Below are 16154 nucleotides of genomic sequence, written 5' to 3'. Positions count from 1 at the left end.
GGGAATTGAACCCGGACCTTGTGCATGCCAAGCATATGCTCTGCCACTGATCTATACCCCCACCCCCTTATACTTTCTTTTTAGTAGGAAAAAATGGTGGCATCAAAGGGTTTGATCAGAGCTGAAAGGAAATGCTTTGGAATATTAATAACCATTGACTCACTAAATCCAGAATGCTTAGTGTCCACCATTCTGTAACACTGAGCTGCCTGGTGTAATCTGGCCCACTTACATGATCTTTCAGCTAAAAATATCTGTCTTATGAAATAAATCAACCATAGGTTTACTACTGAGGTTTACTTTTCTATTGATCATGAAAATGTGGTCAGAGATTTAGGCAAAACCAATATAACGAAACACAGTTACAATCAAATACAAGATGAACGTCCAATAAAGGGATCACGGGAAGCCCAGGGTCCCTAGCTTCAGAGAGCAGGAAATGAGGGTGAGATCAGATAATTCAGAGACCACAAGAACCTCCTCAAAAGTGTATAAAAGACCTCAAGGATTCTAGCTCATCCACAGAGAGTCTCACCTCCATTTCTTCATTCAGTACTTTCCTGTCTGAAAGTGTAGAATTTGGCAGTAGTTTTGTGTGTATGTGTGTATGTAAACACACTCTCTTTGGGAATGTACTAAGACCTACAGTCCTTCCTGGAAGTGTACTGCTATGCACGTACATCATTTTCTTGAGATTCAAGGTGCTTGTAGCCTTGCCTGAAACTTTCCTATGGACCCTGATGTAAGAGATACCTTTCCATTCTTTCTTTTCAGACAACAGATGCTTCCTTTGGAAAGAAGTCTCGTATAAAAGTTAGGAAGCATGCAGTTTCTAATAACGTGATAATTAGTTGGTTGCTTTTCTTTAGGTGTTGACATTAGGCACACCTCCATAGCCAAAGGATTTGCAAACCTCATGCCCTAGACGATCAGGTTTACTACATCTCTTGGTTGGATTTCTGGGGAATCATGCCTTGTGTACTTGATTACCTATCTGGGACCCCAGGACTGTCTTTCTGGGGCAAAAGCACCATGTCCCAGTGCCAACAACCCACTTGCCAGCCCTTTGGCCTAAGTGTGTAAAAGGAGCTTTCTTAACAAGCCCTAACCAGGGCTGTTTAGAGACCTGGGCTACTTCCATTTTTTGAGGTCCTTTATATGGGGGGAAAATGCCAAAACAGGGTTACAAAAACAGTGGTATACTTTAAATGTTTATCTTAACAACTTAATGCTTTTAATACCAGAAACATATAATTGTGCTATTCATAAGTTAATTACAGGATTTATAAAAATGTTAATTTATGGCTCACTTCAGGCAGTGTGGTCTGGTCAAAGACTCAAGTTTAGAGTGTGCAAAGGCTGCCTTCTTTTAATCCTGTCAGCCTATCTGTGATTGTATGTATAACCTCATTTGGAAATGACTTCAAAGGTCTAAATTTGAGGCTCTTTATGTAAGTGAGGCTGAAAGGCCCTGCCGGCACCCCCTGGTAAGGGTGTGCAGAAAACTCTCCTGCAAGAGGAGCTGGGCTTGCCCAGAATCACGTACCTTTGTTTCCCAACTCCTACCCTTCCTAAGACACCTGTGCTCTGGTTCTGCACCACAGATTTCTACTGAGGACCAAAATGGACCATCTGTGCAACAGAAGGGTTCCAGGAATTTTCATTTGTCCTCCCCAGAATGACTTCAGCCTTTACCATGGTACTTCAAATTCCTTTAAAAGGGCATACCACCCCCTGTTAATCCTCACTTGAAGATAAAGCTCAATATACAGATGTTCTTTCCAGGAGTAGCACCTTGACTGACCTTTACAACTAGGTGTAAATCTCAGCTGCTGGGACCCTGATGGTAGCAAGCACTGGGACCAGGAGAGAGGACCAGAAACTTGATGGAGGGTAGACAAAGAGTCACCAGGGTAGTAACAGTAACCCTCAGCAGGGGAGATGTTGGGATGGGAGGTGGGACCAGCTGTGGAAAGGCAGGTGTGTGCCAGGCTCAGAGTAGCCTCTGGCTTTGCTGTTGACTGAAGTCTCTAACTGCTTTGCAGTGACCTCAGCTCTGCAAAGACTACTAGGCATTTTTTTTCTACTGGGCATTTTTAAAGGAACTGAAATGTTCTTACCCACCCACTTCACCAAAAAAAAAAAAAAAGAGAAAATATAAGTGTATGTAGTGATGGATGTGCTAATTAACTAGATAAGGGAATCTTTTAACAAAGTTTATCAAATTACCACTCTGTACACTTTAAATATCTCACAATTTTATTTGTCAGTTATACTCAGTAAAGCTGAACTTAAGAAAAAAAGAAACAGGGTTAAAAAAAAAAAAGGAGTGTTAATTTTAACCAGTGAGGCAAAGCACAATTTTTCAGGCATTGTTGTATTCTTTAAAATTTTCCCAATTGAATATTCTACTTTGCGTTAGAGTGTTGGCTTGCCCAGAGAGCAGAGAGATGTGGTCCAGCCCTTAGTGCTTGGGTACCTAGAAGGCATCCTGTCCTCTCATCTATATCCTTCTAACTATTTATCCATCCATCCAGCAAACCAACTAACCAGCCGGCATTTATTGAATACCAAGCACTACAGCGTGCTGAGCTCTGTTAACCACTAGGGATACGATAGCAAACAAGACAGATTTTATCTTTGCCCTCATTGAGGTTATAGCCTAGCAGATTTTAATCAAACATTTGTTTAATGCTGCCTTCACAGTCTACAATTTGTTTGAATGATTCACTTTAACTGTTTAAGTTTTGGTGTCTGTTTTACAAAATGGTAATGGATTACCTTTCCTACACCTAGGATCCCCATTCAGGACATCAAATGTTCAAAGACTGGATGGGACTACAGATGGTCGTGCCAGAATAAATGTCATCTGATTTGTTTGTGTGTATATCTGTCCTACTGAACTGTAAATTAGTTGAGGGCAGTGACTGGGTCTTAGGTTTTTAAAGCCCTGCACTAAGCACCATGGTTGGCACATAGTGGCTGCTTTCTAAACGCTTGTTGAAAAAATGCTGTCTGCGAAGTTGGAAGTTTCCATTTGAGATTCACTATTACTGCCATCACCTCCTGCCCTCGGTGCCTCATCTTCTGGATCTTGATGGGGAGGAGAGCTGTGGCAAAGCAGTGAGTTCACTCAGGCCTCTGTACAACCATGCAAACCTTCCTTCAAGGAGAATGGTTCCGAGAAGCCCAAATCCATTCCCCTCCGATGTTTCTTCCTCCAGGACAAACTCAGAAGGAATTTCACTAGGTTTTTCCTGTAAACAGTCATCTTGGGAGGACAGCAAGCTCAGGGGGCTCTCCCTCAGGACCACCTGGTCTAGGCCAGCTGTGACCCTCACCCTCTCACATTTTTTTATGTTTATTTTTAATCGAAGTGTAGTTGTTTTACAATGTTAGTTTCAGATATACAGCAAAGCGATTCAGTTATACGTGTACATACGTATATGTATTTCAGATTCTTTTCCATTATGTGTTATCACAAGAAATTGAATATAGTTCCCTGTGCCACAGTACGTCGTTGTTGTTTATCAATTTTATATATAGTAATGTGTGTCTGTTAATCCTCAGCTCCTAATTTATCCCTCCCCTGCCCTTTTCCCTTGGGTAAATGTTTTCTGTATCCATGAGTCTGTTGTTCTCACCCTTTCAGTTTCTTGAGCCCCCTGAACCTAAGGGTTGATTTTATTTCTTTCATTGTCTTGTGATCCAGGACATGATGGTATAAATTGGTAATTGAGTGTGTGCTTGGTACTGTCTCAACTTGACATAAGGAGTGTCTCCTAGATTATTTAAGATTTGAAAATACGTTTTCTATCCTGGACAGATGGTCACTTTCCCCTTAATAAAGCAGGTCTGACAATCACACTTTATTGGTGTGGTCAGGAAAATAATGTCCTAGACTTGGAAAAACATAGTAATTTAAGGAGTGACACATTTCAGCAAAGAAATAAGGCTGTAGACTACTCTGAAAAAAAGTGAAACCATAGGAAACCATTATTACATTGGAATAAACTTTCTGTGTCTTCAGAAAATTCTTCCCCCCAAAAGTGGGTGAGCTGTACGGCATAGTGTGTGAGTGTGTGTGTGTCTGCACATACGTGGAAGTGGCCTCTCTTCGATTTTGGGGGTATATTCTCTTCACAGACATTCCCCACTTGGTACTTTGTAAGTTTTAATATGACTGCTGTCTAGCATAGCAGTTTGCACCTAGGATTTTGTCCAGCCTGCTTCTTGGACATCATATTCTTTGGTACTTACCATGCTGAAGTATAAAATCACTAAGCATTTTCATCAAGCTCTAAAGGTCTATACAGGATCCTACGCCATGGAATTTATAAACCAGAAATTCCCCCTGCACTAAGAGTTAAGTAGTACTCCATGAGATCTACTACATGAATCATGCAGAGGATTGGAGTGGTTGCCACAAGTGTGTGCAATAACTTTACTGTGTTCTTTTATAGTTCTCAAGTGTAGAGCTCTTTGGTACACTGTCATAGATAGTGTGCAGATCCCATCCATTCACCCTGGTTATAGTCCTAGGATTATTTTAACAAAAGAACAGTCCCCTTTCCTGTTTGGTGGAAAACTAAGGCTTTGTTTTTCCAAGTGTAGGAATATATTAATTCACATTTCCCTGTGGCTTAGTTTTCCAAAATTGATACTTTCTCACATAGAGTATGTTTTTGTTGTTGTTTTTCAAAACCCACTGCTCACTGGTTCAAGAGAGGATGATAAAGAGCTGTGCACGTTTGCTCATCAGAGTCTGAGATCAGTGGCAAGGCAGGATTCTCTGATGCTTAGTGCTGAACTCTGGTTCCACTGATCCCTTTCTATCTGAGCAAAAGTGAAAAAGAGAAAGGAGATTGAGATGGGCCAGGATGGGAGGGTAGCTGGAAACTGCCATGTTCTGCTCAAACATCTCAGTATATGGAGAAAAATGCAGTAATACTGTGAGCTGCCCTTGGTTTATAATACACACGGTTCATGGCAGCGATCTTTATAAGCCCCCATTGGCACTTAACAAACATGAGAAGATACAGGCTTTCTTGATTACTTAGATCTAAATGTTTATTCAAGCTTAATGAGTTTTTCTTCATTTACGCAGAGCTCTCTCCACCGAACAAATGTCCATTTTTAAATGTGGGCTCAGTACATATGAAACAAGTTTTCACAGGATCCAAATTCATTTCATTTGCAAATGTATTTACTAGAGGCCAGGACTTATTGGTTACTCGAATTAAAACTAGATTAAAAAAACTGAGTTGAAGTGAGTTTTAAAAGACATCAGTGGTAATACCAAAAAAAAAAAAAACACATGAAGAAGAAGAAAAGAAATGAAAAATAAATTGCTGTGTGAAAATATTTCCCATGCTGTTCTTAGCAATGTGGGATTGGCAGAATTTTCCTTTTGAGTGTTGATGTTGTATGGACACTGGAGACAGTTGTGCACTGTGGATGTTATTGCTTCAGTGGAGGAAACGGGAAAAGATAGGTTTGCAGCCGAGCCTGAGGATGGCACCAAGCCAGTGCCCTGAAAAATGGCAAACGTGTCACAGTTAACAGCTGGATACAGAAATATTGCTCTTTAATTTGGATGGATAAAATTTTTTTTCACAGCAGGGCACTCTCACCAGAGTACAACATCAAAGAGGGTGGGTCTCCCCAGTCAGACATCAGCTGGCTCCAGGATGGAGCAAAATGAATGAACTGTCAGGACTTTTCCAACATCTAGGCTTTTGCCAAATGAAAAGTTAAGTGTTCAGTGGCTCGTTCAGATTGCAGACAAAGTGCTGATTATGGACGTCCGCTTCCCCGAAGTCATCCTCTGATCAACAGACAGAGGATGTCTGACGAAGACCCTGGATTGATGGATGACAGGCTTCGGACGGATGGCCACCACAGTCCTCAGAGATAAGGGGATTCATCAAATGCTCAGCAGCTCTCAGGACCCCCTGATTTTGGTGCTGGCATCTGCCATCCCCCCACCCTCCTCTGGTAGCCTGCTGCTTAGCAGGAGCCGCCCCGCAGTGTGACCAAAATCTCCTCACATGACTGGCTCTCTGACGCAGTCTTCACAGCCACCACCACCACCAGTGTTTTATGGTTTATTGACACTTTTCAACTGTTTTTCTGATTACCGTATTTCAGGCTTGACTTATATGTTGGTATTATCTGCAAACTCAACATAAACCTCTAATGATTTTCTCATATTTCTGGAACTTGATGAATGTGAATCGACAGAGTACAGTATATAGCTTTATATCAGCATTACTGAAAATACGGCAACGGTGTATATAACCATTACTCATTTATTTTATGGGGCATTTATTTTGTGACCTTTGAAGCCTCGTCTCAGAATTGTGGCATTCCAAACATGTCAAGATATTCCAAACCAAAATGAGAGGAAAGAGATTCCTTATGAGAAATCACCACAAAATAAGTTCATTCTAATGGAGGGAGAAATTATTGAAATGAAGAAAACATGTATAGTACTATATATCTGAGACAAAAGTTGAAGAACTGAGTGCAAATAAATATGGCCATACTAACTGGTATTTGCTTTAATGAAAAAGCTTGCATTTTAAAATATGCATCTTTACCCACAGTCTTAGATGCCTTGCCCGTTTTTTGATGGTTCTGGTCTTTATGGCACTTGGCCAGTGGAGAGAGTGTTCACATAGAGTTGGAAAGTCATGTCTCTATACATCACATGGTTGCTTTATGTGAATTTCACTAACAGGTTAAGTAATTCTGACTAAATTGACATTTGCTCCGAAAATAGGTGTATGTTTGATAAATGACATTTCTAATCATTATGAACATTTTTATGGCCCTCATTCCTTCATTTGAAGAGCTTAAGGTGCTTTTAAGGAAAAAGCTCTACTATTTCTCCCCAATAGGACAAATGGGGTGTGATTGAAAAAAACAGTTAACATGGGGGCCTGTGATTTGGGAGGGTTTCATCCTTGTCATGCTCATATACCCACTGTATGACTTTGGGCAAGTCACTTCACCTTTCTCCAAATTATCACCAAAGTTTCCTATCTGTAAAATGAAATAAATGTTCCAGCCTACCTTCTAGGTCAGTGATAAGGACCAATTAAGCTTGGGAAAGTATTTTATAAACTAAAATCCCACCCAAATGTGTATGCCCTGGTCATTGGCCGCTGTGCCTTCTTTGTGTTAAGGTGGAGGCAGATGCTTCACTCATATTTAAAGCCTTGCTTTATGGTCTCTCTTTTCACAGAGAGTTGAAAGTTTACAGGTAGAAAGATTAGGAGACCACATGGGTGTAGTTCTTGCTGTCTTCCTATCTGGGAAGCAGTGCCTGGAAGTCATGGCTGACAGTGCTTTCTGTTGCCCTGTTGCTCCAGGCCACCACCCGCAAATGTCCCCTGCTCCTCCTCCAGGTACATTTGACCACGCAGACAGCTCACCTGCCTTGACCAAGTTCAGTGTTCGTGTAGACATGAGGCCCTGTGAGTTGGGGCCTCGTTTGGCTAGACATGTCAGTGTCTTCAGTAGTCAAGCAATCCCATGTGGTAGGTGATGATCAGTAATAGGGCAGAAGCCACGATTAATTAAAACACTTGTAATCACAACCTCTTAGTAACAGAGATGCTCCAGGAATGCTCTTAAAGATGTGGTGGGTGCCTGTGTCTTTCGGATGACACTTTTGTAACATTGCCTTAATTTTAAGAAATGGAAAATGTAGGACTGAAGAGATGCTTTCTTACTGTTCTCTGGATAGCAGTCACATTCATCCAGCATTTTTAATATTTTGCCTTATTTTTTGGTAGACTGATTGAGGGGACAGAAGCATAAACTAGAATGACTGCCTTATTCCTACACCCTCCTTATGTCATTCCTGATTTTGTTCTTCTCTCTCTCTCTTTCTGTCTCTTCACTTGAACAAGGGTGATTTCCTGATATGTACAAAGCTTTGTGTAAGGTCCCGATGGGTAAATTCTTAAAATATTTAAAATGTCTTCCTGCCTCAGTGAGCTTGTAATCTTCTGGTCATATAATCTTAGTAATAATGAGTTTGCAGATGCTATACATACTGTCTTGTGGTCATTGTCCACAAGCCAGTTTGTTGAGTAACCCTGAACTGACGTTTCCCATCTAATTATAGTGACAGTCTAAGGATAGGTAATGCTTCTTGGGCTCTTACTGTGTGCCCAGCGCTGATTTAATATCCTTTACATACACTAGCTTATTTAATTTTCATATCAGCCCTTTGATGGGGCTGTCATTAGCATAATTTTTGCGTAGAAGGTCTCAGCTTCCCAAGAAGTTAAGTAACTGCCCAAAGTTACTGGGCCACCCAAGGTGAAGCCACAATTGTAACTTGCACATTGGAGCTGACACCCATACTTGTGCTCTTAACCTCTGTACTCTGCCTGGCCTGATCACTGCTGACTGAAGTGACTTCACTTACCTGTTCTCATCAGTAATACTGAAGAAAGTCTCCTCCAACAACCATACTATTAAAAATAAGATCTTGTATTTAGCAACAGAAGGATTCTATTTCTTAACTTTTCACAGTCCAAACAGTCAAGAACTATTCTTTTGTGTGAAGATTTGTGTAACAAAATATTGCTCCTCCATCTCCTGACACAGAGGAATCTCATGGTAAACCATTTTTATACATCTTGGCAAACAGGATGTTTTTCAGTTGAGTTTCTTGAATTACTAATACACCTGATTATTGAAACCCCAGTTTTCTGAGTTTTACAGAAAGTTGGGTCTGTTATCAAGGCACCGTGTGGAGAATAGGTAGAGAAGATCCAAGAAACCGTCTTTCTTCTTCTCTGGATCCTCCTTGTGCTGTGAAAGGACCTAAAACAATGCTGGGTTCTCAGGTCTGAACTGGGAAAACTCCCAAAGACCTCTTCTCTGCCCTTTTCTGTGGTAATCATTGATTGCATTTTAATCACCATATGAAAATCACCTTTGCATTTCATGGAATGGAAAGAAGTTAGATACAAAAAGGGTATAATGTTTTCTTTGAAAAGCTGTAGCTGTTAGTGCTCAGAGTGAAGTTTTAATTGCATTTTGTGATGATTTCCTCCCAAGCTTTGAATAAAATGTAATATATTTAGGAAGCTATAGAATTATTGTGAGAATTCAATTAGGTTCACTTCAGCATGTTTTGAAGTCCTGCAATGGGCTAGGCCCTGTGTTAGATCTTTGGGCATAAAACATGTGGCCTCACCTCAGCTGTTTGTGAGGGGAGTGGGGGTAGAACTGAAGGAGGCTGGCATTTCAGCACACAACCAAATGCTGCTGCTGTCTGGGGCCTTGGCACAGGGACATGTCATGGTGTAGAATCCTAAGAGAGGGAGACTGAAATGTCTCCCTACTCCCTGAAAATTGGCCAATCTTTTCAAATAAAACCTTTGGAATTTTTTTTTTCCATGCCAAAATTTAGAGACCCAGGTTCTGGGAGGAGCAGATTCATGTTCGAGTTATAATTCAGGTTCCTTTTGTTTAAGGTCCTTGGTTCCCTTCAGGGTATTTGCAGAGTTAAATGGACGTGAGGGAGGCCTCAGCACATTCCTACTGGGACGGGTGTGAGGAGGCCAGGAGAGGAGACCTCATTCCACAACTAAGTTACTAACTTTTGGAGACCCCATTTCCTTATGTGTGCAGTCGTCCTGCTGTATCTGCGGGGGATGAGTCCCAGGACCCACTGCAGATACCCTAATCCGTGGATGCTCCAGTCCTCTATATAAACTGGTGGAGTACAGTCAGCCCTCTGTATCTGTGAATCCTCCGTGATTTATTGAATCCGCAGATGTGGAACTCACGTGAATACTAAGGGTCGACTGTAAACTGATCAGGTTGGAACAGATGGTCTCCAAGTTCCCTTCCAAATCTGATTTCCCTGGAGTCTAAATTTATACCAAGGCACTCAATGTTCTAGTAGAAGAATTGGTGACTGAAGCCTATCTCCTGGAGGAAGTGCTCTGCTTGTGATTTTTCAAACAGGATTCCCTACTTCACTGTGGACCATTGGTGATGTCCCAGGCACTGCCTCAGAGAGCATAGATGAGGTTGGTTGAGCTGGTGGGGTGCTTCCTGGTGGACTTTCTTTTTATCTGTTTTTATAGTAGACCAGGACAACTTTCTTTTTATTTGTTTCTATAGTGTAATTACATTTAAGACTTCTTTGAATTAAAGGGGATCCTTTGCTTAAAAGATCACTGAGAGCCTCTCCTGGTAAAAATGAAAGAAATGAACTGTCTTCTCTGCTCCCCTACTCCCTGGAAAACTACAGCACAGAATGGTCGGTCAGATGGTGGCTTCTGGACAGCACAGAAGTGATGAATGTTTGCATTGTTTCTAGGCTATCAGTTCAAACGATTTTGCTTGCAAGTGCCCCAGCTATAGCAGACTGATTTTCAGGGGTAGCAGTAATTTCTTTACGGCTGGGATTACCAACTTGAATGTTTACTGAGGCCAAGCAGTTAAGTAAGGTAGAAAAGTAAGGAGCGCATAAGACTCTGTGGTAGGGACTGTGGAGAAAAAAAAAGTTCATGGCTGACCTAAAGGGGCCAGCTTCTTTCTCTCCGCATCCGTGGATTAGTGCCAGAGATTGGGGACCTATCTTTTGATTTATTTTTCCTCAAGAAAAGTTAGAAATTAGATAATATTTCCAAATTTTTAAAAACACTGTGGAAGAAAAACCAGGTTGATCAATTGCCTGAATTCAGCCTGCGAGACACCAGTTCGCAAATCTTGCTTTAGAGAAACAGATTGCTCAAAACACCAATATACACAAATTTCTATCATTCAGAAGATGGTTTTCTTGCTTTATGTTAAAATACGCCCAGGTCAGTCAGTGGGTTATGTTGTTTCTATGATGGGCACGATTGTTAATGTAAGTTGACAGCATTCATGAATGACAAAGCTGTGGGCAGACCACTCACAACAGTTTTTAACACACAGCACGGGTGCCATTTTTACTGATGTTCTCATCTAAAGAAGATTTTTGTTCTAGGAAAATAAGATTATGGGAGAGAGTACAGCTTCCTCATCTTCAGGATTGCGATGAATCGCCTTTCACATAGTGGTTTTCAGTTAATGCCATGCATGGTTGGTAATGAGCAACAATTTGTGTGATCATTATCTCAGCCACATGTGTGGCATTTCAGTAAATGTTATTGGATTGAAAACTATAAAAAAAAAATCCCCCTAAAAAGGTAAGAATTAGCTGTCCCCCTTACTGATCTTTCTACTCCTGTTGATACACGATAAAAGTACAGACCAAAAACAAGGATTTTAAAATAGCAACAGAATAATCAGGAAAGAAATCAGTGGCTGATCATGTAGTGATACTTTATTACCAAGAATTTCTCAGGAGGATAACACATACAGTTTTTAACCTTGGGTGAGATAGTTGGCTTCTCTATTTTAACAACCCATGCAAAAATTGAACTACAAAGCAATAAATGGCTAGGCTTTCTTTTCATTTATTTTTCTCTCTTTGATTTAAAAAACAATCAGAAAATTACAAATTATAATGTATAAATGTGGATATACAGGTAGCCAAAAAAAAATGAGTGTAAACACTTTACCATATTTGCTTCAGAATCTTTTTTTAAGAAAAAGATGAAGTTGTCATGAATCCTTCCAGTGTGTCTTTTCGGAATTGTACTGTATCTATAGATACATACAGATAGAGATATTGCTGTATGTATATTACATTATACATAAATATAGAAATATTAAATATACTATTAAGGGTGTTATTTTGTGTATTTGGGAATTAACAAATGATACCATATACATTAACCTGCAACCTGATTTTCTCAATCAACATTACATTTTTGATGTTTATATCAGCTAGATCTTAATACAAGCAGATCTAGTTCATTCATTTTAAGTATTTTATACCATTTTGTTAGAGAAATAAATTGTAATTAGTTTATTCTCCTGATAATGGATCTTTCCATTAAATCTAATTATTTACTGTTATAAACTGTGCCAGGCTGTATGTCCTTGAACTTGTCTCCCTAGGCATATATATCAGAGTTTCACTGGAATAATTTCCTAGAAGTGAAATTACTGAGTCACAGGATATGTGCATTGTCAACTTTGTTTCATTGTTGCCAAAATGTTCTCCAGAATGAATGCCATCTTCTATTCCCTTTCAGCAGTGCTGGACCTAGCTTTCTAAAACAAATATGCCAAAACTACTTTCTACAGTTTTGAGGGTTTTACATTACAAAATTTAACCCTTTTCCAACCAAGTGTCCTGTATTTCCTTACTTGTGTTTCCCCTCCCTCTAGAGGTTGATTTGTTCAGCTTCCTTAGAAAGGACAGCAAATATTAAAACTTTGATGGTTCAAATTCATTCAGAATAAAGTGCGGAATAAAGAGTTTTCCCCTCATCTAACTCCCTTATCTTCATTCTTACCTTTTGAATGAATAACATTTCTGACTTTTTCCACATTTTCATGGGTCCTGAAAAGATTGTCTAAACACTGCATGATTTTCAATTTTTTTTCCTTATTTAAATCTTCTGAAAAGTAATGAAAATAAAGTAACTCTTGGTCTTGGCATTAATTCATCTCTTTAAATTCCTTAATTTTTTTAGACCTGTTAGGTATCTAACTTAAAATTACATTTTAGTGTCACATAACTGCAGATATTAATACAGCCTCCAAGAACAACTTTCCAACCTTGCTCTAGACTGAAATCTGCTGAACCATTTCTTCACTTGTGATTCCTTCTTTTCTAGGAGGAATAACATCAGCCTGTCTGGATACAGGCACAGTGTCCTTGTATGGTTCAGGTACATGCAGAATTTTACCCCCCAGCCCCTTTAAAAATTTATTTAACTGAGCTCTTAAATGGGAACAAAGTTGAGCTAATGATGGCGAGTAATAATAGGGCCCAAGTTAGGATGCAGACCTTTTCTGAGAAGTCGTCCTTAGTTTTCCTGGTTTTATTCTACTTCTGTTAGAAAAATGAACAGAAATCGTCATCATTGCCTTCTGGCCCATTGTTCCGCTGTTAAGAAACACAGTTGAAATGTTAGCTGTGAACAGCACAGGCAGGAAAGGGCCCAGGGTGGTCTTGCACCAAATTCAAAGACACATGTTTTTGGCCAACCTCCCTAAATAACTTTGGTGGGAGGTGCTGCCTGTATTAGAGTGATGAGCCCCCTTGAGGAAATCTCACGTGCTGTGAATATATGTTGTGATGACTTGACATTTTATGACATTTATGAAGATTTTATTTTGGTGGGGGGAGTCGGAGGAAAGGCATATCATCAGACTTGTGTTTGGAAAGATCACTCTGGCTGTAGTTTAGAGACAAGGTTGGAGGTTCTGAAGAGGCTGCCAGGAGATGAGTTAAGGGGCTGTTGAGACCCTTCAGGGGAGAGAGAAAGCTGACTTGGGCTAGGACGGTGGCAATGGAGAGGGGAGATGGTGCATATGGACAGTAGGAGGCAAATCCAACTGGATCTAGTGGGGGCTGGGCTCTGGGAGCTGACGGCGAGAGAACAGTGTCAAGGTTGAATGAGTCTCCTCATCTCTGATTGAGTGCCTAGTTCTGGGCTCTAAGTAGATGCAGGAGATTTTCATCAGAATTTCACATGAAATGGTATAATGTTGGTATCAGGCTAAAACCAGGGAGGCTCAACCTTAATCCATGGGCTCGTTGTGTGATATTTGGAAAAAGCCTAACAAAGAGCTCACTACTTTTCCTCAAGGCAGGTAGCAGTTTCACCAGGCAGGCAAACATTTTAGGATTCCTGTAATCACAATCTACTTATTTTAAGGAGATGATTGCTGAAAGAGTATGGGAGGAAGCATTGTCAAGACTGATTGGCTACTGTGTGGTTTTCAGATGAGCTCACACTCAAGGCAGCACCCGTGACATATAAATGTTCAAGGGTTTTACTTGGCTTTGAGGGCATTAGCTAGAATCACAGGGGAGAATTGCATGTCTCAAAATCCTTCATAATTATTTTCACCAGCAACTGTCATGAAAGGTTTTTCATGGAGGAAGGAAGGGACAGAGGTCTGGGTCATCATCATTTGGGCTCCATTATAGATAAGCAGTGGTGTTCAAGGAACTGATGGCTTTGTTGATTGTCACACGGGCTGTCAACAGCAGATTCAGGGTTGAGACTCTTCGAACCATTTTCCTAAAACAAAAACAAAAACAAAAACAAGAACAAGAACACCAAAATAATCACAGTGCAATCTAACCTAAATACGAAATCTGTCATTTGATTGCTCAGGGAGCAGATGTATCCACCACATGAAATATATCTGTTCTCTGCCATCATCCCCAAATAGGAATTTAAAGAAGTTATTAATCTTAAATACACTATAATCCAGGAATCCAAGAATCTCTTCTTTCTTCTCAGGCTACGTTGATAATCAGCTGTGACCATGCTGGCCTGCTACCCAGTCATAACTTCTCCAACAATTGTGTTTATTAGATTGATGCCTCTCTTTTATCTCAAGGGGTTAGTGGAAAGGTCGGAGGTGAAGACAGATGAGTTCAAGAAAAGCCGAAAAAAAAAAAAATCAACCGTTTAAAAATGACTGGTGATGATAAAAAAAAAACAAAAACAAACAAACAAAAAAAGCTGTCATCACTAAGCCCTTTGGCCCCCAGAATAGAAATACTGAGCTAAGTTAATATGAATGATCCTACTAATTTTAGGGCCTAAATGTAACCAGTGAGGCTCTCTGTGAAACTTAATCTTTATGTCTATTTGGAAAGAAAAGTGGAAAGGCTGATGAGCAAGAGTAAGAGATACAAGTTCTCAGGATGCTCTGGGGAACACCTCAGTAGCTACTGCAATCTCAGTGCTGATTTTATTTGAAAAGGACCAGCTTTGTCATGGTCCTTCTGAGAACTGTATTCCTTGCTTCCTGGATGCCCCTAGGACTGAGGATGACCTTCTAGAATGGCTGTACATATATAACCCCTGATCTCCTGTTCCTCTAGATACCACACCCTCCATGGTGCCCAGGGCTGATCTGGTTTCTGAAGGTGGGAGTCCATTGTCTGCTGTTGGCAAAGACTCCATGTGTGCTGGACTGGCTAATTGTTTTGCATCAGACTTTTTGTCCCTTGTCCATTGGCTGGTTTGAAGCAGATTTCATTTTCTTGGATGCAACCTTGAAAGAAAATCTGCTTGAGATAACCCAAGGCAATAATTATTAGACCAATCTCAGTTAAGACATCTAAAACTCACAGGAAATGGTAGTATTTTTTTTTTCCTTTCTCTTTCCGAGGGTCTCGCTTTTTTGATGACCCTCTCCTAATAGTTTCAGGTCCTGGCAGCTGAAGTCCTACATCTTCTGCGAGGTGAGAGTCCATTTATTTCATCTGAATCAGTCTGTTTTATTAGTGCTGTGTAGCTCCAGTAAGGCTCCTGCTTCTGTTAGGTGTCACCAACTTGTTGAACAGATGATGGTTACTGCCCCCCAGATGCCTTCGAACAGTTACGTGTTTGAGATGGGAGCCCTTATGTGGATGTTCCAGCTATGTCAATGTGGCCTCTCCTCTCAGCTTGCTTTGTTTATCCAGCAGCTCATTACTTAAGAGTCGCCTGTCAAAAGCAGTTAAATATTCTTTGGGAAACATGGTCCCTCACATCCTTCAGATGCCACAAATATGTTTAATCCAGGGAAGATTGGCTTGATAAGAAAAACGTGATTGACTTGCATCACCTAAAAATATTTCTCTCCTGTTACTCCAGTGGAGTTTCCACAAGCATCAGTAAGCACTAGCAAACCTACGGGCAGTAAATTCCTGCAGCCGACACATAAAGACACCAAGGGAAGCAGGGAAAATGATTGCTGATGATTCGTTCTAACTACTTGACCTTCTGACCTCTTCTCTAGATATATGACCAAGATGGGACACTACAGCACTTTATTGATGGTGGGGAACCTAGTAAGTCGAGCTGGATGAGGTATATCCGATGTGCCAGGCACTGCGGAGAACAGAATCTAACAGTAGTTCAGTACAGGTAAAGTATGCCTTGATTTACCACTTATGGAGCTGAAGCTCTTTGCCTTGCATATGTAAATTTAGGCTTGCTGCTGGTTTTGTAAAAAAAAAAAAAAATCCTGCAGGGTTCTGAAGAACTCTGCGAGGACTGGCAGACACT

General features: G+C 40.5%; 1 protein-coding gene across 2 annotated transcripts in view; it reads left to right on the top strand.

The window, feature by feature from the left end:
• The window catches only part of PRDM6 (PR/SET domain 6), a 95442-nt gene that overhangs the window by 47616 nt on the left and 31672 nt on the right, over positions 1-16154 (top strand). For both annotated transcript variants that reach the window (XM_072957709.1, XM_072957710.1), the window contains one exon: positions 15886-16013. In XM_072957709.1, the coding sequence (XP_072813810.1) occupies positions 15886-16013 (128 nt within the window). The remainder of the gene's footprint in view (positions 1-15885; positions 16014-16154) is intronic.

The sequence above is a fragment of the Vicugna pacos genome, chromosome 3, assembly GCF_048564905.1.
Source record: "Vicugna pacos chromosome 3, VicPac4, whole genome shotgun sequence".
NCBI classification, from domain to species: Eukaryota; Metazoa; Chordata; class Mammalia; order Artiodactyla; family Camelidae; genus Vicugna; species Vicugna pacos.
Note: the sequence above shows the minus strand (reverse complement) of the source record. Positions and strands in the feature narration are given on the sequence as shown.